This window comes from Phragmites australis, chromosome 20, assembly GCF_958298935.1.
Source record: "Phragmites australis chromosome 20, lpPhrAust1.1, whole genome shotgun sequence".
NCBI classification, from domain to species: Eukaryota; Viridiplantae; Streptophyta; class Magnoliopsida; order Poales; family Poaceae; genus Phragmites; species Phragmites australis.
Window position 1 is genome coordinate 24,472,913 of NC_084940.1, and position 25,157 is coordinate 24,498,069.

The 25,157-nt window shown below is 42.9% G+C and overlaps 1 protein-coding gene and 2 pseudogenes across 1 annotated transcript; 1 reads left to right on the forward strand and 2 right to left on the reverse strand.

Annotated features, from left to right (window-relative positions):
• Window positions 1-1,072: 1,072 nt before the first annotated feature.
• On the reverse strand, window positions 1,073-25,157 carry LOC133901544 (uncharacterized; annotated as a pseudogene).
• On the forward strand, window positions 4,468-9,361 carry LOC133902259 (adenylate isopentenyltransferase-like). The gene is made up of 2 exons (XM_062343875.1): window positions 4,468-4,800; window positions 8,837-9,361. Exons 1-2 carry the CDS (start codon window positions 4,468-4,470, stop codon window positions 9,359-9,361), a joined length of 858 nt encoding a protein of 285 aa, XP_062199859.1.
• LOC133902260 (replication protein A 70 kDa DNA-binding subunit C-like) lies at window positions 14,714-16,798 on the reverse strand (annotated as a pseudogene).

The window sequence follows — 25,157 nt, forward strand, 5'->3', positions numbered from 1 at the left end:
GGTGATTCTGGTTGTATCTACTTATGTGACGACGCGGGCTACCATGTTGTTGGAGTAGGTGCTATCAAAATCAAGATCTATAATGAAATTGTGTGCTTCGGGGAGTCAGGCATGTGTCAAGGCTAAAGAGGAATCTGATTTCGCTCAAGGAGACTGTGTTGATAGAAGAGAAAGGTGCTCAGTTGCAGGTGGAGTCATGGAGTCTGAAGTTGCAGGGATAGCAGAGTCTCTGGAAGGCGGTGAGTCTGAGTAAAACTCATCGGGCAGCTCTCGTTGAGCGGCAAAGGTGACAACTAAAGTCCGGTGTACATGGAGGTTCACGCATGACGGCTTCAAGATGGCAAATTATTCGCCAAGGTGGAGTTTGTTGGATATGTGTCGAATAATTGTACGGAGTTGGTTACGTGTAAGACTTAGAGTTGTATTAGCGATACATGGTGGAATCCTAGTAGGACTCTAGTGGAATCCTAGTAGGACTCCTGTCTCCAGGCCTCCTCATAAATATGAGAGGAGGGTCGCTGTTTGTAACCATGACGGCATAGCGACAGGTTCGCAGGGGGCAGCAAGTCTGCGGGAACCCCGGGAAGCGGCCAGTGTTGCTAGTTGGGGAGGAGCACCCGTAGTCATGCCCCGGGGATGTAGGCTTCGGCTAAACCTCGTTAACAAATATCGTGCCTCTGGTGTTGTCTGTGATCGTGCGCATCATCTCGGTAGATCCATCCGTTGCTTTCGCTGATGGTTTATTTTCTAACAATATTGATTACCGAAGCTATAAAGAAGTACCTAAAAGTTGTCTCACTCGATGATTTTTTCAACACATACACATGAAATAAAGTCTGTTAGAGCAGAAAAGATTCAAATACACAGATGGCAACTTCGTTCATTGATATCAAATCACCCATATGAAGTTCTGATATGAAATGAAGTCTGTTAGAGCACGAATACATTATATGGCAATTACCAACAGGCCAAAGGAAGTTGTGATAGTTGACTGACAAAAATATTGTGTGATACATAAGTAATCAAACACCAACCACACTTCAAGGGGAAGGGGGATTTATGAAAGAAGAGCTCAGCTTACTTCATTTGCACTTGCTTGAGCAGATTCACTGCAGTTATCAACAGAAGCAAAATTGTCCTGGTAGTGGACCCTCTTAGACGCACCTTCCATCTGGCTTGGCTTCATACTTCTTTTAGCAGTTCCACCTGTCTTGTCCAAGCAACCAGGCAGATCTTCAGCATCAGAAACATCAGCTGCATCTTTATTTGTTGGTGGTGAAGCAGCATCAGTAGTGACTGGACAATGCAAGTTTAGTACAACTGCTCCAGTTTAATCTATTACTAGCCATTGATGCCCGCGCTTCGCTGCGGGTGAGTGTACTGGTATAGCAGCAAAATATAATATTCTAATTTTGTTTGTATCATGTCACAGAAAAGCATAAAGCTATAGTATGATAGGACATCGTCGCAGATGCTATTGTAAAGGCTGACATAAGCTGGCACTCTAAGGCCATAGTAAAAAGGTGGGAAGGTTGAATCTAGACCATAGAAAACATATCAAATGAAGCAACTAAAGGAGAGTAATGTGACTATGCTCGGAGGCCGCCGGGAGTATTTAATTTCATATGAATTTCGGAGAAATTTTACTAGAACAAAATCCCGTGGAAAATGTTCCTATGCATCTATTTCGAACAAATGATCGGATTATCGGATTTTCTATGAAATCACTATGAAATAGTTATGTCAACATACATTTTGGAGGAAACCAAATACGAGGTCTGAACTTATCGCGTGGAAATTTCTTCTACACAGGCCAAAGTTTCCAGCAGCTTGCAGAAATTGATGCCCTCACTGTGATTTCTCATGGGCCTCTAAATCCCATAGATATCCAGTTAACAAGGTCCACTTGTATGGTAGCATGAAACATCCCGTTCTCTCTTTCCTCAGATGTTATTTTTATTTCTGCGGTCCAAGTTGTTCCACAATTTGATGGGGAACATCAACTTAGAGTGATGTTTGTTGGTTTAGTTTCTTTTTTTGTAAAAGTGCCAGGTTTAGGTCTTGAAACACAATAGATATCACAACAGATTACATTATAGGTAGAAAGAACATGCACTACAATACGGATACATCCCCTGTATGCGAGGGTATACATAAAGTGAAGTAGCCTTCACTTCCCTTGGGCGTAAGGGAGAGCTGGCTAGAACTACTTCTAGACTTTTTAATTCGGACCGGAGCGGCTTCATTCCTTGAGGTGTCTCAGTGGCTGATTAGATCATTCTTCTGAGGTCAAAGGGTCTTCTAAGGGGATGAGAGGGAAAGCATCATCTTTTGGCGGTGGATGAGTGAGAGGGAGAATTTCTTCTTCCTCGGTGGACTCCGTGTCAGAAGTTCCATGGGAGACTTCTGTAAGCGGGGGTGCTGGAGGGGCGTCCAAGAACTTCCTTTTGCCTTTTTCCATCGTTGCAACTGGGATTCCATCTAGTATCAGGCACTCTGTGTTCTCCAAGGCAAGGGTCCTTCTCTTGGCCCTAGTGACAAGGTAGGCATCTTTTAGCTGCTGAGTGTGGCGGTCTTGTGCCTCTTGCAAGGCTTCAATTGTGGTGGCCTCACGGCTCTAGGCTTCAGTGGCTTGGGCTTTAGCCTCCGCAAGTTGCACGCCGAGTTTCCTGATGTACGTCTCAGCTTTTTTTGCCCTATGGATGCACTTTCTCAGCTTGGTTGCCTGTTTGTCGTATTGCTCGTCTAGGGTAAGCAAGTACCCAGACATGAACACCACAGCCAGGTCATCTTCTCGTAATTCGGGTCCTTCCAGGGTCTTCATTCGGGCCATCCACTGGCGGTTCCTTAGCAAGGGTGGAAAGAACCTCATGGGTGTACTGCAGATGACCTTCTCGTATATCTGGCATAGGTACCTCAAAGCCTTGCGGGCGATAGCCTGGTAGGTGTCCTTGAATCGGAACCCTGTCGTGGACACCCTCCACGGCTTTATGTCAGGGAAATCCTTACTTGCTCTAACATGGATGATCACTTCGCACCGTTTTGTGCCATACTCTTCGTACTCTCTGCCCACGTATTATGGGTGGTCCAGAATACCAAGTCTTACCATAGCGGCGTACAGGAGCTTGGGAAAACCTTCCTTGTTCAAGCAGTAACTGGTGGTCCATCCTTCTTCTACCATCTGTGAGAAAAAGGATGGGTAAACAAGATTTCAATAGAGAGGAGAGGGTAAGAGTTTTTGGAGGCTCTCACCGGCTGCTCACCTTGCCTAGGGTGTGGCCGGAGAGGGAGATCGCCCTGGCGGCCGATTTTTTGTAAGAGAGGTAAGGGAGAGAAACTGGAGGGCTGAGGCTCGATGGAAAGGTAGTGGAGTTGGGTGAGCTTTTGGATGGCTGGCGAGCTCCCTGGCGTTGCATTTTATAGGCAGGAGGAGGGAGCAGGGGCCTCGCATATGGGTCGTCGCTGCTGTGGCGCATGCGGTGACCGGCGGTCTGCTTGAGTAAAGGAGGGTGGTGGAGCATATTGACATGGGTGGTGGTGAGGTGACGGTGTGGCAGCGGTGGTCGGATGCGGAAACGGCATGCTCCGTGCTTCACGATCACACATGAGTATGTGTAAGATGACGTGCACAGGCGAGAGGAGGTAGAAGATAAGGAGAGGGAGGTGGAGCTAGGATTGGCTGGAGCGAGCTGGGCTAGTCTAAGAGAGAAGAAGTTTGAACATTTTTTTGAAATTAGGTTTTAGATTTGGGTGACTGTTGGAAAGAAAACATTGTACTTGTTTTTAAATTAATGAGAATACAATAAACCATGTACAATCTCATACAAAAAGTAAGTAAACTACTTTAATTTTTTTTTTTTTTGCAAATTATGCACATACAATACCTAACTGATGCCCGCGCTTTGTTGCGAGGGCACCAGTTGGTTAAGTTAGATTTATTTGCCATCTCAAGTAAAAGGGCATGGTTAAACAATATTTACCTCATACAAAAATTAATGTGAACAAGTTGTTTATAAACGATTATAATGGAAATTTATCTAAGTTTTTAGTTTTATGTTGCAAATACAGCATTATGAGTTAAATATCAACTACCTCACACATAAATGGACAAGGTGTTTATTTATTTCTAACCTCATGTTAGTCGTTGCACCTATAGAAAACATAAAGAAATTAGCTGATACATCTGCAGATATCAGGTCAATAAGTGTACCCACTCACTATATATGAGGTTATCAGTAGCAGTCTTGGTGCACATCCATTAGATGCACAGATACAGCATGAAGATGTCGATTGTGTACCTAGCTAAAAGGCCATTGGTTGATATCCTAGATGACCCTTGTTACACGGAGACAACATTGACTGGTATAACATGGGCCGATAGACCTAGGGTTCACAGCGATCGAAGCACTTTCCCCTTCCTCTTCCCAGTTCACCCTACACTCTCTTTCCCCTGACTACATCCCCCAGATGTTGACGATTAAACCAGTGGTGATCATGGGTGCTACGGGCACGGGTAAGACAAAGCTATCAATTGATGTATGCAAGCTGATTAGTGGTGAAGTGGTGAATGCTGACAAGATGCAAATCTATCCTGGGCTTGACATCGCAACCAACAAGGTCCATCTGAAGGATGGATGTGGTATTCCTCATCACCTTATTGGGGCTATTTTAGCAATTACCGATGATTTTTCTGTATCTTTCTTCCGATCTATTGCAACCATTACTACAAAGTCTATTGTAAGGCGTGGTCATGTACCGGTTCTGGTAGGTGGCTCAAACTCACTGATCCATGGATTCCTTGTTGTAAGACCCGCGTTGCCGGGATCTCCTGTGCCTCCTGTATCAGTCCCTGGATTACGTAGCTGATACGCACAGTACAACAGTTGTAGTATCACAGTCAAACTTCGTACAATACATTAACGTACAGTGTACTTTAAGTTACAAACCATATTGTCTCTTACAAATATGGCCTAGCGGCCTTCATGAAAAGCACAGCGGAAAAAGGACCCAAGCCACAAGCAGCGAGGGTGCGAACACGACGCTTAGACTACTCTTCGTCTCCGGCTTCGCCCCCGGCAAAGCCGGCATTATCTTCTTCATCTGAATGACAGCAAGAGTGAGTACAAAAGGTACTCAACAAGCCCTATACTACTTTCAAGAGTTTCATAGATGCATAATGAAGTATTTCAAGGATAAGGCTTTACGGAATAGTTTTAGCGTAAAGCAATCTATGCAGGTATTAGTTGTATCATCAATGATTATCTTTAAAACTGTTTTAATAGTTCAAAACCAGTAACAAGCTTTATCTGGGGGTTTTCGGTCCTGGGAGGGGCTATACCTCACTCCGCAGTCCCTTTTATCACAACTGGTGTACCTCTAGTACCACACAGCTTCTGGCGGAATCGAGCCAGGAACATTAACATACGGACATCTAGTCCACACACTCACTCATCAAGACACACGCACCCTGAGTCTAGTCAACGCGATTGCTGCTTTCGCATGTCCATGACCGTGGACATGGCTATTCGAATAGTTTTACACTCTGCAGAGGTTGTACAACTTTACCCATGCGATATGCTCAGCCTCCCACTGTTGCATGCAGGGGAGCGAATCATACCGAGACCCTCCATAACACCTTTCCTGCCGGGCTTTTCCACGAGACACGCCCAAGTACCAGAGCTGCATGCTTCCGAAGGCCAGCATCCCTTTTTAAGCCTTGGCCGGTACTAGAAACCCCCAAGCATGCGGGACAGGATAGTACTTGCCTGCTCGTTGCTCTCAGCCTCCTGGTATGATGTCCGACCCAGTCCAGTGAAAGGAAAGTCAAGTCCTGTCCATACAGGACGCATGGTTGTACGTAGTGGCTAGGCTAGACGGGCCGCAATGACTCGGTCCTTAAGCGGCCGGGGTGGGCATCTCCCAGCACGAGTATTCCTACAATACCACATGCCCCCAAGAGCATCCCCTCCCACAGAGGACTACTCTACCTGCCCCCGCCAAAACAGTTTTCACCAGTTTTCACACATCTCCCACCATATCCCACACACTATCAAGGATCTCACATCTGTCACAGAATTCATATCCATCAAGATTCATGGCATATGACTTTAATACTGGATAATGGTAATTTGTCACCTCCGAGGAGATGCAGTTTAAAAGCAACGCCTCTGAGGAGACGTATTCAATCCTAAGCATGCTAGATGTCAAGACATTTTCCATCGTTAATATAGATAACAATAGGTAATCCTAGGGTGATATGTATTCTGGGTGAAGTTAGTTATGGCATGGCAAGTGTTGATAGGATTAACTACTACAACATTTGCAAAAGCGTAATACATAGCACATGCAGTAGTATTCCCAGTTTTAGTTGAGCATGTAGATTATCGGTAAACATAGGTTCAATATGATCAAGGAAAATAGGACTTGCCTTCTCCGGAGTTCTCCTCTTGATTTTGGTCAAAGTCAGGATCCTCCTCAGCCCGAATAATCCCAGCACAGATCTCGCAAAACAAATGTCCTTGTTCTTGCTCTTGCTCCTCTGTAATTCACAACTACTATCAATACGGCTAAACTAAAGAAAAACCGATCAACACCCATTGAAAAGCCAAACAAGTCTTAACGAACACCACGAGGTGACCAATGAGTAGATCTTGATTTTTGATGAATTTCGGCGAAAGAATCGCCGAAATCGGAGCCAGAACGGAGAAGTTACGGTTCTGAGAATATTTAAATCGAAAAAATATGAAAATACACTATTCATGGGTGGGGCCCACCGAACAGTGAAAGGGGCCCATATGAACAGTGACCAGGTGGGGCCCACTTGGGCTCCACCTGGGCCTGGATGGGTCGGGCCTGGATCTACAGTAATGGGCTTGCACTGTGTGGCCTACAGAGTATTTGGGCTGGCTGCTAAATGGGCTACTGGAGCTGGGCCGGCCTGCTGAGGCCTGGCCCACTGGCGGTTGGCTGCTTGGGCCGAGCTAGCGATGCACGGGCCGAGACGGCCGTTGGGCCGAGCCGAGGCCGGTCTGGCCAAGCCAGGCCACGGCCCGTTGGCCAGTTTGGTGGGCACGCGGGCGTGCGCACGTGCCTACGCGAGCGGACGGTGGAGAGGGAGAAGTTTGGCCGACGGCGAGCAATCTTGCGGCGGTGCGCACCAGAGAGCTCACCGGAAAAGTGTTTCGGCCAAAGCTTCACGACGACGAAGGCACGCCGGCCAACCTTGAGAACTGACGGACTCGGCAGGGGGCACCTCGACGGCAGCCGGTGGCCGAAACGATGCCAGTTCATCGCCGGAGGGGGAACAAGACGCGGAGAGAAATGGGCGGCACCTCCCCTGTACGGGAAAGGGGCCAACCTACAAGAAAAAGAGGCATGGAGCCTCTTTAACACACGGCACGATGGCCGGTGACCACACTACTCATACGCACGCGCCGGCGGCGACCAGACGCGGTGGCGGAACCACAAACGCGTCGGCGTAAGGCTATCAGCCAAATTGGCGCATGGGGTGGCCTACTTAGCTAGCCTAGGGACTCTAGGGAGGCTAGGGGGCTCACCAGTGAGGTCGGACGGCGGCAAGCGGCGGCTGCGGTCGGCGGTGGGGACGACGAATGACGGCGGCTCGGGCTTCGCGCGAAGGCAGCTCCCGTCGAGCTTTCCGGGCCAACGGATGGTGGCACACGGGCAGCGTCGGCTTAAGGTCCTCCTCGGCAGCTCGTCGGCGATGGCGTATGGTCGACGGCGAGCAGTGGCGAGGCGAGAAACGGGGCAGCGGTGGCGGATGTGGTGAAAGGGATAAGGAGGGAGCGCTGGCCTGCTATTTATAGCTGGGAGGGGAGGCGGCACTAAGGCGAGGGCGAGGGACATGTGAGCGGGCGCGGGTGTCCACCGCGGGTCGACGGCGAGCAGTGGCATGCAGCGAGGCACGCGACGCGGTGGCGGTGGCCTGTGGTCGGTCGACGCGCGGCAGGCTACCGCCAGCACGCGTACTGCGGCGCCAGCGCAGTGGCCGGGGCAGGGGCAGAGAGAAGGGAGAGGCATGGGCTCGGGGCGGAGCTGTCCCGCGAAGAGCGGCGGCCGGCGACGTGGCCTGCAGCGTTGGCGGGGAGAGAAGGGAGAGAGGAGAGGGAAGAGGGGCGTGCGGCGATGGTCGACGCGCGGCAGCGGGGTCGGCATCAGAGAAGGCGGCATGGCCAGAGGCGCCTTCGGCTGGGCGCGCGCGAAGCTGGGCCGTGAGACGGCCCAGGTGCGCGGGAGGGGAGGAGGGCGGTCGGGTGGGCCGCGGGCGCCGGCATGGGCCGCACCCAAAAGAAAGAGGGAAAGAGGCCGGTTTAGGCTGTGGAAAGAAAGAAAAGAGAACCGGCCCACTGAGAATTTGGAGGAGAAAAAGAAAGAGAGAAAAAGAGAAAGAGAATCAAACATATCTTTGGAATAATTCAATTTGGAAATTTGAATTTGGAACTTGACTTTGGATTAAGATCAACTTCAATTATTTATTTGGAGTTGATTTAATCTGGATCTCTGAGCTTGGAGATAATTTGATTTAAGCTGATCAGAGTCTAAGAGTAGGTTTGAATTGAGAGACATTTAATTCAAACCTCCACACAAAGAATCATAAAATCCAATAATGCATGACAGTCAACCTAATGCAGTGATCATGCTAGAATTTGCACTGGTAAACTTTGGAACAACTAGTCAACTCAATACCTCCAACATGTATGAAGGTGTATGCACTGGCATACATACACATCCCTGTACATGTACTAGCTTACTTAATTATCCTTAAAAAGTTTTAATTTGGAGCTAATTCTGTAATTATACAACATGCTAAACACAGGGTGTTACACTTGTTGACCATTTTGATCCCTCCCTTGTTGATCCTTTTGCAAATGCGAGGTATCGGCCAACTTTAAGGTTCCAAAGCTGCCTCCTGTGGCTCCATGCTCATGAGTTAGTTCTTAAGGAATATCTCAACCACCGTGTTGACGATATGGTTGATGCTGGTTTGGTGGAGGAACTCAAAGAATTCTTTGATTCTATGGCCATTCGCAAGCTTGCCGAGCACACTAGGCTAGCTAGGGCAATCGGTGTGTTGGAACTAAGTGAATATTTTGCCGGACGCAAGAGACTTTGTGTTTCCATAGATGAGATGAAAGCCAATACGCATGCCCTTGCAAAAGCACAGACTGCAAAGATTCAACATATTGTTGATGTTTGGGGTTGGCCTGTTTGCTCCCTTGATGCCACAGAAACCATACGTGCGCATCTCACTGGATCAAACGATACTGTGAAGGCCATAGCATGGGAACGCGATGTGAGTGGTCCTGCACTTACTACTATAAATGAGTTTTTGGATAGTTGATGCCTAGGTTGGCTGCTCTTGTGAGTTGCTTAGAATTATTAATACACATAGATTAGGTTGCATTTCAGTATCTATAATGTCATTGTATTGCTCGTAGTATGCATGGCTATTTTCAGCACCTCTTTTCAGACTTGTATAAGTATATGCTATGAAAACCTTCTACTTACCACGACTGTATCCTATGTATTACTCCCAGTGTGCTTGATATAGTTTTATGTACCTTAACATCATGCCTGCTATTATTCACTAGAGATTGAAGTCTCTTTCAAATCGTAATCATCAGTTCATATGCCAAAGTTATAACTGGACACTCAGTTTTGGGTGTGGGAATGTGAGGTGGGTGAGTGTCAATGATGGGTGGGCTGGATTTATTCTGATTTGTTGCTGAAACTTGATAATAGATTATGTTTAATAGATGCATCAACTCACCCAGTGTAATTGACTATGATATTTATGATGTTTCAATTCTACTCCTTACAAATGAAATAGGTTCATGATGTTGTTCTGGGCAATGGTGGTGCATACCTAAGGTGGAACTAAAATAATTTTGCCATTTAATTGCTCCTCCATTTATGTAATCTTGGTCTCAAGTAAAGAGCGAATGTGTTCTATTGATATTGAAACTAGGTATCAGGATGAATTGTTGATATTATCATAATTGTATGGCAAAAAAAACACTGGAGTCATGCGTGCTAAAGTAGCATCCTATCTATGGACAAAATAATTTGGGATTTTATAACTCTATTAAATATGGGGAGTATAGTCTCTAAGCAATAGTATATTGCACAGGTTGTACGGGTCGAACAAGTTTCCTTAACACTATACGATTAAGTGCAATTTGATATGTGACCCGGAGTGCCTTCGGTAAAACGAGCATAACTTTTGCATACGGGCTCTGATTTCGATTTTTTTTCTACGGCCATCTACAGAAAAAGTTACATCCTTTTCCCCACCACTTCATCAAGTTCGGAGAATTTTTTGAGGCCAAAAATGCCTTGGAAGATTGAGTTCTCACCCCCAGAAGTTTCTGCATAGTTTTCGGAACACGCGCATGTGTCCGTAGCCGCCACCCCTTACATCAAACTTGAGCAAAATTGTACACTAATTCCTATTCTAGTGCTGCTGAGTTGAGAAAAAAATAAGAGACAAATAAAAGGAAAATAAAAAAATATTTGTGAACAGCTCAAGGTCAGAAAAAAATGTCGATTTTTCTTTTGTTTTTTTGTTGTTGTGTTTTTGTGTCCACTGTGTTCCGTAAATGGCATTAAAAATATGAAGTGATGATACATGAAACTATCAGGAGAGACAAGTAAAATTCATATTCAGTAAGATAAATTGAACTGGCATTGTTCATTAAATGCCATCTCGTACCACACATACAACAGCATGAAATGATGATAAATGAAACTATCAGGCTAAACATTAGGAAACAGGAGCAAAGTGGTACAATAATAGGCATACTTGATCTTACACACATCCAAAGTACATAGGGAGATAATTATACAAACTTGCTGGTTCAAAGGCATACATATTCGACATTACTAAATACTACATTACAATACAGTAGTTGGTAGCTTCAATAATAGTACATGGCATGTGGTAGCTGGTAGTAGTATATGGGGGAGGAGATTATTAGAATACTACAAGGCCTCAGAGGCACTTCCCTCATATGTTCTAACACAAGTTGCCTTGAGTGATTGGATTCCTGCAATATATTTAATTGAAGCATTGCATTAAAAAGTAAATAACGAATGGCATTCAATTGAATGGAATATAGCAACTATGCGTACCATTCAATCACTAATTGGATTTCCATTAGGGGTGTTCTCCTGCATGATATTGAATAATTCTCGAGCAAGCTGTTCATGTCGTGTCTCTGGTGGCTTTGCTCCTGTGTACATGACTGGTTCAACATATATGCTTGCTGGATGTGTTGTTGGAGCACAGGGTACTAAGGGAAGGATGTCACCATAGCTTGCACAAATGGAACTCAGACGATTCAAAAGTCTCTTGTGGGTATTGAATAGCCCGTCCTTCTCTATACGCATCATGCCATATTTGATATGAAGAATTTGGGACCAACTTATATAATGGTGCAACTGACCATACGTTTGTATGAATGAAGCATAATTCACATCATTAACATGGATATTCATCTGGGATATGAAATGGCCAATTGCTATTTCACAAACATTTTCTTGTGCTTCAAAATCATTTATGCAAGGGATGCCTTGGAAAGTCTCAACTTCTACGATGCCATTGGTGCCCTTTTTAGGAGGAATTTCAACTGTGAGCCAAGCTACCCTTTTTATCTTATCTAGCTTCACCACCCCTTCGGTACGAATAGTTGCACCTATCTTGCTAACGATTTATCTTAGGATGCTCTTGCGTGAGATGTCAACTACAATTGGATCCTACCAAAAAAAACAAATAAGAATAGTTGGAACAGGCATTTATAGATACACAAATTCAAGAAAATAATCACTAACAAGAATGGATACCATGGCAGGGACAATATCGAACAACACGATAATGAAGACATATATGAGCTACTATCATTCTTGATTAAAACTACAGGAATACCTTGGCCAGGGAGTCATCTGCCTGTGAAGTCTCGAAAGCGTGTGAGGCTTGTTCGTCGAGAACATTTTTCCCTTGTCCATGTTACTTCTATTTAATCAAGAATAAATTACAACAATGAATTAGTGTTCTTTTATCCCGTATGACAACAATGAATCACAAGATCTTTGGAAGGTTGAATTACCTAGTGTTGGTCAGTGCTCGAGTGCAAGTAGCAAGCTGGCTATGCATGGCCTGAAAGTTAGTGTATAAATAGGCAGGCACACTCATCATGCCTATATTGAGATGTCGTTAGATCCATTTACACACAACAGGATGATGCGACCTCACACTTACACGCAGCAAGCCTAAATTATGGTGTGACTTCACATTTACAGACAGCAGGACTACTGAGCAGACCATTTACATAGAAGAGGACATTTCAGAATAGAGGAGGACTCCACGTCACCGCTTTTCTCAGTATCTGTGACCCATGAGATAGACGACAAGGATGATGCGACCTCAACTTACACGCAGCATACCTAAATTATGGTGTGACTTCACATTTACAGACAGCAGGACTACTGAGCAGACCATTTACACAGAGGAGGACATTTTAGAACAGAGGAAGACTCCACGTCACCGCTTTTCTCAGTATCTGTGACCCATGAGATAGACGACAAGGACGATGCGACCTCACACTTACACGCAGCATGCCTAAATTATGGTGTGACTTCACATTTACAGACAGCAGGACTACTGAGCAGACCATTTACACAGAAGAGGACATTTTAGAACAGAGGAGGACTCCATGTCACCGCTTTTCTCAGTATCTGTGACCCATGAGATAGACGATAAGGACGATGTGACCTCACACTTACACGCAGCATGCCTAAATTATGATGTGACTTCACATTTACAGACAGTAGGATTATTGAGCACACCATTTACACAGAGGAGGACATTTTAGAACAGAGGAGGACTCCGCGTCACCGCTTTTCTCAGTATCTGTGACCCATGAGATAGACGACAAGGACGATGCGACCTCACACTTACACGCAGCATGCCTAAATTATGGTGTGACTTCACATATAGACAGCAGGACTACTAAGCAGACCATTTACACAGAAGAAGATATTTTAGAACAGAGGAGGACTCCACGTCACCACTTTTCTCAGTATCTGTGACCCATGAAATAGACGACAAGTTCGATGCTACCTCACACTTACACGCAGCATGCCTAAATTATGGTGTGACTTCACATTTACAGACAGCAGGACTACTGAGTAGACGATTTACACAGAGAAGGACATTTTAGAACAGAGGAGGACTCCACGTCACCGCTTTTCTCAGTATCTGTGACCCATGAGATAGACGACAAGGATGATGCGACCTCACACTTACACGCAGCATGCCTAAATTATGGTGTGACTTCACATTTACAGACAGCAGGACTACTGAGCAGACCATTTACAGACAGCAAGACTACCTTCACATTTAATGAACAATGCCAGTTCGTTTTATCTTACTGAATATGAATTTTACTTATCTCGCCAGATAGTTTCATGTATCATCACTTCATGTTTTTAATGCCATTTACGGAACACAGTGGACACAAAAACACAATAACAAAAAAAAAAAGAAAAATCGACATTTTTTCTGACCTTGAGCTATTCACAGATATTTTTTATTTTCCTTTTATTTGTCTCTTATTTTTTTCTCAACTCAGCAGCATTAGAATAGGAATTAGTGTATAATTTTGCTCAAATTTGATGTAAGGGGTGGCGGCTACGAACACATGCGCGTGTTCCGAAAATTGTGCAGAAATTTTCGGGGATGAGAACTCAATCTTCCAAGGCATTTTTGGCCTCGAAAAAATTTCCAAACCTGGCGAAGTGGGGGGAAACGGATGTAACTTTTTCTGTAGATGTCCGTAGAAAAAAAAACGTCGAAATCGGAGCCCGTATGCAAAAGTTATGCCCGTTTTACCGAAGGCACTCCAGATCACCTATCAAATTGCACTTTATGGGTGCCATAATTATTTATTTACTATACTTATATGTCGTTTTCCTCCATTACTACTGATCATGCTCTGCCAAGCCTGCCTAAGCACCTCAGCCAAGCCTGCAAATGTGTTGCTGTGATCAATGCGAAATAAGTGAATTGATTGATGTGAACAATTGTGATAGACCTAGATCATGCAATTCTGCCATATGGAAACACTATTATCCAAGCTCTACACTTACATAGTTGATGACGACCAAACATCAAATAGCCATTCAAACCAACGAACAAGGGCATACAAACTATATCTTCTAAGTTCAGAGCCTTGCGTTACTGATAGCAAGGCATAAAGATCTTATCTACTACACTGACAAAGTGGCCTCGTAATTACAAAGACCACAAAGGAAGGCTTACTCGTCACTGTAAATTGGGAATATTATAAGTCATTTAGTTGTACAAGCTTAATCAGTAACACAGTATGATAAACAATAAGCTACATTGCCTTTTCTTTTTTTGCAGAGAACAATTCCTTGCGAGCAGCCCTTGATCTTTTACCCAGAAGACTTTTGCATTATAAAAATAAATCAATAAACTGCCCACACAATAGTCTACTTCATTATAAAAATACATTATTAGTCTCCACGCCTCTTCAAATATGGGGAGCTATATTACAAGAATTTATTCTAATGATTTGTACATTGTTACTTATGTAATTAGAGGAGCATAGCATGTAGCCATGACAAACATAACATAGAGGACAAAGGTACATACCCAGGCTCGTCATGAGCACTAGAAAGAACCTCCTTTCCCTTGGTTGATGAGTTTTTTTCCAGTGGTAACTGTGTGAGTTTCATGAGGTGGTGTGGAGCCCCCTTCTGGATCTATGGGGGCTTCAGTTAAGCTAAAAGCACTATTTTCAGTTTCTTTACCATAGGTAGTGCTTGATGTCCCAATTGCAGACTTAACGCTAAGGTCCTTTGGAGGTTCACGACCAGTGGCATCAGCCCCACTGTGTTGGTCCCCAGCAACCGTTGGAGCCACAAACACCTTCCTAGCATAAAAACATAGCTACCCAGTTCTAAAGGTTTGCTCACTGATAACCACTTGAAACACATACCTCCTGCCAACAAGACTGCGGAGGGGCGCAGGCAGTAAGATCTGATTGGATGAGCTTTCTTCCACAAGTTCAGCGGCAGTCTGCCGCACAACCTGCTCAGCTACACCTCCGAACAGAAATATTTTTGCGCGACCAGTGCTATCCTCAATCATCACATTTAGCTTGTAGCTGTGTTGTGAATATAAGGCACGTTAGGAATAATTTACAAGTTGAGAAATTTGAAGGGGATGCCATGTCAAATAGGAGGTACCTGGGAATCATCATTGGCTTCGTTTCATCACAGTTGGTACATTCAAAGCCTTCAAGAGTTGCTTTCAGTCCGCTTTTGCAAGTACTGCATCCTTTGTACCACCAACCATTTGAAACATCAATTTCCTTTATCTTTGCATCACAAGTAAAACATACATCCTAGTACACAATGGAGACTAAATTTCAGTACTATGACATAACAGTTGCACATGGAACATATCTGAGAAACAGAAAATATATCAGTGTCATGAGGATCCAAGGAGAGGAGCTCTGATACAGTCTTCCTATTACAAATTACCTTGTCAATATCACCTGCCGCTGCATCACTATCCCCTGGTAGGAACAGAACTTCAGAACCTCTTCCTTGTAGGCTAAGGACAAAATAAAGTACACCTTCAACCACACTTGCATGCAGAATTTAACCAAGGAAAATAAATGATATATACAGCAGGTTACCTAGCACGGAAAGCATTAACTTTAGGAATATCAATGTTCATATACCATTTTGTTGCAGCACCACTCCCACAGGTTGTAGCACCTATTTTGGCATTCAGGTAAGCGCATTACAACAATAGCTGGACATAGGATTTATTATTGATGGCCAGCATGGGATAAACTAACACTCACCTAAGTATTGCCTCACTTTCATCCCAGCAAAAATGATTACAAATGGTTCATCTTTACCGATGGTTTCAATTAGGAACTCATCCTCAAATGATGTTGCATGTTCACCCCCACAAAGTTATTGATAAAAGCCGATCGCTGCAATATTATGTACCCTAAGTATACAATAATTTCAAAAATGTTATAAATTAGTAGGAAGCAAACCTTAAATCACGTAGTTCTACTGATCGCCTAACAGAAGGGTCATTTAGACCGCTAAATTGCACCACTGGATGGATAACTGTAAGCTGTCCAATAACATCTGTTCAATATTCCATAACCGTGTCATCATGTTATACTATACGACTTCGATAAATAGACAATCAAAGCATGAAACGAAAATTATGGATGGTGCGTACCTACTAAACCATGGTCGTTCCTTGCTCTGCAATCTAAGTCCTCAAAGTCCACAAAATTAAAAATATAGAGTGGAAGATTGTTGGATAACTCAGTAGGTACCTCCTCCACAACAGTCCATGGTGTAAAAAAGATTGTGTGTGTGTTGGGCACAGCATTGAACTTCTTTGCTTGCCTACTAACTTGGAATTTTTAATCATATAAGATCGTCCTTCCACCAAAGTTTTAGCAAATTTGTTAAGGTCCTTCTGCCCAATTCAAGCTGTAATGTCTACACCCTGATGTACAGAAATTCAAAGTTCGCAACTATTAAGCAAAAATAACACATGTGTCAAATAGTATACCTCTTCATCAACCAAAGCAAGTTCCATAGCAGTAAAATCTTTCCCCTTAGAAGTCCCAGATAGCTGCCACATCCTAGCAACTCTAACCTTGATGCACCAATTGTGCCTTGTTGGATTAATCTGTGATAGTAAGTTGTACTCCATCTGTTGTCGGTTCAACCAGGGAGGGAAGAAAATAAAAGGATGTCAAATGGAGCATTATATTTTGCAGTAGATAACAAATTATAGGTTGAAAGCGTGTATACAACATGTAGTATTGACATTTGACCCAAAAAATTACCAAAGGGATTGAAGAATTTCTTTAAAAACAATGTTTTGGGTCACATTAGAGTTAGGGTCTGCATCATCATCAATTAGAACCCTGAGCCCATTTCTAGATGTCACACGTGATATAGCAACATAGAGTTGTCCATGAGAAAAAACTGGACGTGGCAAGTAGAGGCCAACATTCTGCAAAGTTTGTCCTTGGCTCTTATTTATGGTCATTGCATAACACAATCGAACTGGAAATTGTCGTCTACTAAGCACAAATGGCCATTTAGTGCTTGACACATGCAAGGCAATTCGAGGAAGAAGTACTTTGTCACCAACATGCGATCCAGTTATTATTTGAGCCTCCAATACCCGATCTCCTAACTGTGTTATTATAAGACATGTACCATTGCAAAGGCCAGCACTCTGATTTAAATTGCGTAGTAGCACTACAGGCGAACCAACCTTGAGCATAAGCTTATGAGGAGGGATACCTTTGAACTGTAGAGAGTTTAGGAACTCAACTGGGTAAAGTAAGTCCAAATTACCGTGTTCCTTTGAGGATTCAACCAAAGTATCTGAACTGAGGTATACCTTTTCATGTCCTGGGATTAAAGAAAGAACGTAGCTATTAATTTCATCAATGGTATCATTTTTTGGAGCAATGATAGCCCTTTCCCTTAGATAGGTTGGGTCGGCATATGATGTCTCTAAGTTGGGGTAAGTAGATCTTATAATATTATCAACAGCAAGGTCTAATTTTGGAACTAAGATGTCGCGTGGTATCACAATCAACTCAGAGTCCCCATCATCAGTGTAAGTAGTCCCTTTTGCAGTCCCATCCCCAATACTCAACACCCAGTCACTAAAGTCTTTCACCTGTTCAATTGATAAACCACTATCTGCCATCCCAAGTAAGCGCATGTTGATTGTAAGCTTTAGAATCTTAACATGACTCCATAGGTAAGAGTTAGTTATACATGCATCCACTGTGTCTACTCTAGTGCCACTCTCAACCACAGGTAGTACTTGGCAGAAATCTCCACCAAGTAACACTGTCTTCCCACCAAACACCTGGTGATACCTTGAATAGTCCATTTGACCAAGGATGTCATGCATACTATGATCTAATGATTCAAAACAATGCCGGTGAGTCATTGGGGCCTCATCTCATATAATCAAAGAACTCTGTACTATTAAATCAGCAAGAAAAGTCCCCCTTTTAATATCGCACACTGATGACTCATCAATAACTATAGGAATTTTAAATCGAGAATGTGTAGTACGGCCTCCAGGGAGCAAGAGGGAAGCAACCCCTGATGACGCTACAGTAAGGACGATAAGCTTTTCTGATCGCAAGCGTGAAATAATTGTATTCCAAAGAAATGTTTTCCCAGTACCACCGTACCCGTATACAAAAAAAAGCATTGACCTGTTTTTTCGTAAACTGAGTGTATGATGGCATCATATATATGTCTCTGTTCAAAGTTTAGTTGGTTGATGAGGGTACCATGCATATGTAAAACCTTTGCAGAGTCGTAAGCCAGCTCCTCAGCTAACAATCTATTTTTCACCTTGTTACAAAGATTTGGATCAGGCTTTGGTAAACCATAATCAGTCATTGAAGCACCATTCCTAACAAACAAATTATCGAGCTCTACCAAAGCATGATTTCTAAGATGTTCTGCAGGAACTTTATAGCAAGGCAATTGTACCATCTTTTTAATTCTGTGTTGTATATCATCGGTGAAATAAGTATAGAACTCAGTGAACAAAGAGGCTGCATCACAAACAGAGCAAAAAAGAATTATAGTAACAAGTAACTGTCGCATTTGAGCAGTTGATCCCCACACCGATGCTTCCTTAAGAGCCTCACGCCACTCATTATTGTCACCAAGAAGACCAATAGCCTGACATGCATCCTTAAATGTTGGGTACAGAATACCACTAATTGTTTGAAGGTCCTCAGAAGACGTAGCACCCTTGGCAACATTCAGAAGCATACGAAGGTAGTAAAGCTCACCACAACTAGGATTGATATATATAGCTCTCCCAATTTTTTTAGGTCCCTTACGTGAATGCCATACCTTATCCTTTTTATTCCAAAGCCACTTTATTGGGAATTCTATGTATGTTAACTCTCAAGCAGTTGGGAACATCCTATTAGCAGAAAACCACTCAGTCAATGTTGTCTACGTGTAACGAGGGTAATCTACGATATCAACCAATGGCCTTTTAGCTAGGTACACAACGCTATTCATCAAAGGGAGATGCACAGCTAACCTCTCCACCGCTGGCGTCCTATAGTGGATATCAAATTCGAACATATGCCAGATAGCCTCATGTGAAGATAAATAACGACAATCAATGTACTCCCGAACCTCATCGACATCTTCATGCTGTATCTGTGCATCTAATGGATGGGCACCAAGACTGCTATTGATAACCTCACCATGTGAATCTCTATGAGGAACGTCGGCTCCAAAGGATTCAATGATGGCTCTAGCGTGATCTGGGCCTTTCGTAATATACTTAAATAGGTACTTGATGAGGTGTGTTTTATTGCACCACTCCACATTTATATGGGCTCTAAACCGTTTTAACAATGCTAAATTGTATGGGACAACCCATCCATTGTCAAGTTTAACCCCATATCGCTCGATAAAATGCCCAGCCTCAATACGACGCCTATACTGCACAAAGCCATCCTCACCAACAATTGTGTTTGGTTCATAACCCTTAGGGAAGAATTTTGAGCACTTATTGTTTTTCATGCATGGGCATTTTTGGTTCTGCTCTCCACAAGGGCCATGCACCATAAATTCATCAACAAGGCTATAACCCAAAGGATCAGATAATTTATCCGGTACCTCCGCACATATTATTGAGTCAATAAAGGAGGGGCAGGGGTCTTTGGTATTACCTTCAAGCCAAACTAAAATATGAACGTGAGGCAGACCACACTTTTGAAATTTGACGGTATAGAGTACTGAAACAAAATAGCAATAACAATATTAAGAAATCACCCACATAAACCTAATGCCCTACTTTCTTGTATTGGTGCATGTTTTTTGCAGAGTGGACAACTACTAAATGCTTCATAATGACTATTTTTCCAAATAAGAACGACATATGGCAAAAACTTGATAATCATACCTGCTTGTGCCTTCCCAAAATAAGCACCTTTCTTCAACTCATAAACAAGCTCCTCGACCTTTAATTTGAAGACTCGACTAACTAGGTCAGCTCTAGTGTCAGGTCTTTGCCCTGGAACAAATGTAAGAGCATCAGCTATTTCCTGCCACTTTGGATTACAGGTAAAAGTAATAAATAGGTCCGGAGGTCCATAGAATCGACAAATCGCCATTGCATCTTAATAGTTCTGTACCATGTACCTTTTACTTCCTGTAAAGCTAGCGGGTAAAATAACTTTTTTCCCAATGTTATTCCCATCAACATCACCCTTGTGCAGTGCATCTGCAATGCCCTTGTACACCTCGGATCTTAAGTTTTTATTGTTTTTTTGTTATGAATCTAAGCCTGTTCTCCTCTACTGATGCAAAAGCGTCAACAACATATTGCTGGAATAGTCGGTCGCCACGTATTAGTGTTGTTGCCTCGCATCTACGTTGTTGTAACCGGAAAGCATAGTATTCGAGCATGGTAACCTCATCTCTAACTCCAAACCGCAAGGTTCCTGATCGATTGTATTTAATCCCTAACTTGAATCCTTGCTCCCCATAAGGGAACAAAATTGGGTATTGTAAGGCCATATAATTCGCATGAAGGCTGCTAATTCTTCTAAGCCCACCACCTTTATCTTGAATAATTATGTCAGGACTCTTCTTCTCCTCCGAGAAATCCCCTACTATTAAAGCAGCTATCTCCGATCATGTCGGTGCACTATACTGAGGTGCAGACTTGGACCTATCATGCAATAGCCTAAGGCGCAAAGTTTGGCATTGGCTCTGTCCCAATAGGTCCCTAGCCACCCTAAATAATTTTACCAACTCATTTGATTCGTCAAACATCCTTAGCAAGACCTCAACAATTTTTTTATCAACTCCGTTATCATTATCACAATCCCTGTCTCTCTCAAAAATTGATATTTGATTCTGGACCTCATTTTCAGTATAAAAAATATAGAGTTGTGCATACACTGGGGGCTTACCCTCATCTGGTAGCAAAGATCCAATTCGATGATAGACCTGGCCATTAATTTTAAATACATATGGCCCAGGACCCTTGTTTATACCGGTGTCAATTTTAGCACCGAGTGATGTAAAAGCAAACATCGAAGTATATGATCGAATAGACTTAATGAAGTATTTAGATAAAACATCACCGTTTGGATTCAACAACCCAGCCAGAAATGGAGGAGGATCTTTTTGAAATGGCAACCTGACCTTACCTCCCCTACAACAAAGATGAAAACGAATACAACTGCCTTCACCTGAATATGATCTTTTCACACGTTCTTGGTACCAAAATTGTGCACCACAGTACTGGCATTCATGTGCAGGAGGGCTGTAGTATGAAGTCTCGGGTGAAAGGTATACTGCAGAGGAAACAAACCACTAGATAACTTACAAATTTATTTAGTCAGAACATTGGCATGCATCTATCTACTAATCTCAACACATCTGATGTTACCTGGTTTTTTTGGTTGGACAGCACAATTTCCTACATAAGGAATCAACACTCACATGTTAATGAATAAGTATTGTAATCTCTGGGCATCCATAATTATAAATTGAGCACAAAGAGGTACACAATTCACCTTTCTTCTTTGCCTGTCTTATGGATCTCTGAAGTTCCTACCTCTCACGTGTCGTTCCCCCATCTACAGCTAGAGATGGAAACAAAAAAAATAAAGCCAGTATAACCAGACGAAGCAACTGAAAACGATACTCTTAGGAAACGAGAATAAAAATGTGAAATAAAATATTTTTTCTATATATGCATACACTTTATTTTCAGGTATTTAACATAATTAATATGCTGCATGAGCATAGCGCGGCATAAGTATAGAGTATCCATGGGTATTCCACAGAAAATACTCCAACTTAAAAAAAATTAAATAATACAATGAAAAGAGCAGGAAGGTAGGTAAGGACACCTAGCTCTGCAGCTGCTCCTTTGCCATGCTGCCTCTTCCTTGTCCAACTAGAGGAAGGTGCCCCCTCCATGCGACATTCCTGTACCTATGGATATCAGACTACAAAAATTACCTCTAAAAAGTAATCTCAAGGAGAGACGATGAAAGAAAAATGTGGCAAAAGAAAACGCCAGAAGGACTCCAAGGAAAATAAAAAAAACAAAAATAGCAAACAAGACTTTAAATTAATATAGTGGTCACAGTAAGCCATGCATGTAAGTGGCTTCTGCCTGCAGATCACTACAAATCATGTCCACAAAATATGTCTTTTCGGCCCATAACCATTTATTAAGTCCATAGTCTCATGGGACTTATTCTTATATTAAAATCAATCATTCCTACAAAACCACAACAGAGGCATATCCTATCGATATGAGGAGTAACTTCTTATCATATCATCAGTTGGTCTTAGTAAATTTTATTGGACGGTGAAAATTTTGCTAGCGTAAACAATAATTGTATATCATGGTACGGCGAGAAGCGCACCGTCTAGCAGGACTGTGTGAACCTCACAACTAAGTAACTCTGGTAGCTTAAGTATGCACTATATCAAGCATACAAGGCACGAACTGGATGAAAGGTGCGATGGAATAAAGGTAGCATCATGCTTATATAGCCAAGAGAAGCACCATGCTGTGCATGTATCGCTAGGACAATATTATAAAAGATAAATAGTCAGTAAGTGACGTGATATGAAGCAGCACTGGATGTAGCAATTTAATGTGACATGACAGAACACTGGATACATCAATTGATAGAAAATGTGGGATGGGATGTTTCACACTGCCTGTAAATTGTATGAATCTTTAATACCGATAACACTAAAATGATTGGTTGAATGGACAAAGCTATAAACTGAATCTGTCATAGGGCCATTAATTATTACTAATAGAACTGATTAACCAGTAGTAGTATGTACTATTAGTTTGTGATTTTCTCTTATATCTTGAAGGACTGTGATGAATATTATAGGATATTTAGAGGAAAAAATAGAACAAACACATGTATGGAACACAAACTAATCCAAATTGCCATAGTGTCAGGCTAAATTACACTATTCTAAAATTGCTGCTTGTCAAAATCGAAGCCATAATTACCGTCTACTAATATTTACATCTGTCCTAGATTTCTTATGTGTGTTTTCATACAAGGAAAGGAATTAGTATTAACGCAAATTACATCGAGATCCGCAATTGTCTGTAATGACTAACAAACATCTAGGAGAAAAAAAACTCGCCTTTAGCTTTCACGAGTTGCGAGGTAGCCTTTAGCTTTCACAAGTTGCGAGGTAGTAAAAAAATGGCACCTTTTGGGAGAGATGAGGTGCATCCAGTGTAAATTGTTTGGCCGCATCTCACGTAGTAAATTGATGAACGACTCAATTTACTAAGTCAATTTACTGTCTGCATGCCTCTCACGTAGCTTGTAAATTGATGGGACACACATTCAATTTACACATTCAATTGATGGGATGTTTCATGTAGCTTGTAAATTGTAAAGGTGAGCATTCATATCAATCTATAGCATCTTCAGAACAACAGCATGTTAGGAAGAACGCTATAAATTATGAACAGACTGAAATTAACGTGAGGTGAACTAATGCTGCCTTGTCAAACGCTATGTCATCAACTCGTGAAAGATAAAAAATTGTTGAGGCCGCGAAATCGGCTGCACCGCACACATCACATCAGACAGCTCGAAAAATAAGACAGATATAGCCACACCGAAAGGCTGCAAAATCGGCGCGACCAAATACTTCTAATAAGCTCACGAAGCAATCTCTGAACAGATGCATTTTTTAAACCAAAAAAGCTGCGTAAGGCAATAGCAAAATTAAAACATTAGAACTGGCTACAGTAAACACATTAATGCGTGTCAAGGAAGTAGTAATCAAGCAATGTTTCCTATTGATCAACAGAATTGTTGTTTCCTACTGGAACAAAGTATCTAGATTCTAAATGGTGTACGTGCCAGGGCCATGGAGATTTAGTCCTTGATTGCCTGAATCAAAGTGTTGATGATTATGTATGCCTACCCCTGCTTTTTTGTCCTTTCTCCATTGACCAAAAAGCAACTGCTCATATACTAGGGATGTTAGAGAAATCAAATATTTCATTTTCCGAATGTATGAGAAAATAAATACACCAGGGTTACAAACTTACAATCAGATGAACCTCAATTAACCATATGTAGATAATTTGTTTATTGCTTGTCAAGTCACCCTAAAAATAGGCAGAATAATTTAGGGATGACCATTTTGAACCAATGTGAAATGCGAAGCAATAGAGGTGTCAAAAGTCAGGACATGCCTCGGCACCATCAATCTTCTCTGCCAGTTTCTGGAAGTTTTTCCAAGCGATATGGGGGGTCTGCCGCGTGGCCGAGTCTCCTTCGGTTGATGTGACCTGCAAATTGAGCTCATCAGGGCATCATCTATTTCCATACGCAGCCAAGCCAAGTTGGTGCGGAAGGCTCCTCATCACACAGGCCCCCTGGAACCCTGTTGAATCTCCATGGTGTGGGATATCCCGGAGAAATGGCGGACGGTTTGGTAAGGGTACCGATCTTTGCCCTTGGATGAGTGAGTGAAGATGCATCAAAAATTAGTGGAGCATGGGGTAAAATTACAAAATAAAATTAGATCATTGACTAAAGCATGTGCCATATAAGATGTCCCGAAATTCTAAAAAAGAAAAATAAAAGCACGCCCCAATCGCAGTCGCAGCTGGAATTGACGGCAAAGTACGATTTAATCAGTTCCATTTGCGCATTTGTAGCCTAGCCCCTGTCCAGATCCCCAATCCAACACCCAAGGATAATCAGAGCATCGAACGCAAGTAGTAATTACGTGATGGTCTGAGGTAGTAATCCCCGACAAGAAAATCCGCGAAACGGAACAGCGAGGCGAGCGACCAACAAGTCAGGCGAGACGAAAGGGGATTTGGAGGAGAAGGCGAAACCCTAGGGCCTAATTGGCCGTCTTACCCTGGAGCAGCTCCAGTACATGCGCTCCCAGTCGCCGCCGCGGTAGAGTGCCCTCGCCGACACAATCTCGATCACGCGGTCACCGTCCGTGTCTTCCGTCGCTGCCAT

What these genes read in the sequence shown, in the direction of transcription:
- LOC133902259 (XM_062343875.1), top strand. Translation starts at nt 4,468, where the DNA reads ATGTTGACGATTAAACCAGTGGTGATCATGGGTGCTACGGGCACGGGT. An exon ending in CACTGATCCATGGATTCCTT is followed by an intron (nt 4,801 to 8,836) that starts GTTGTAAGACCC and finishes TGCTAAACACAG; the next exon opens with GGTGTTACACTTGTTGACCA.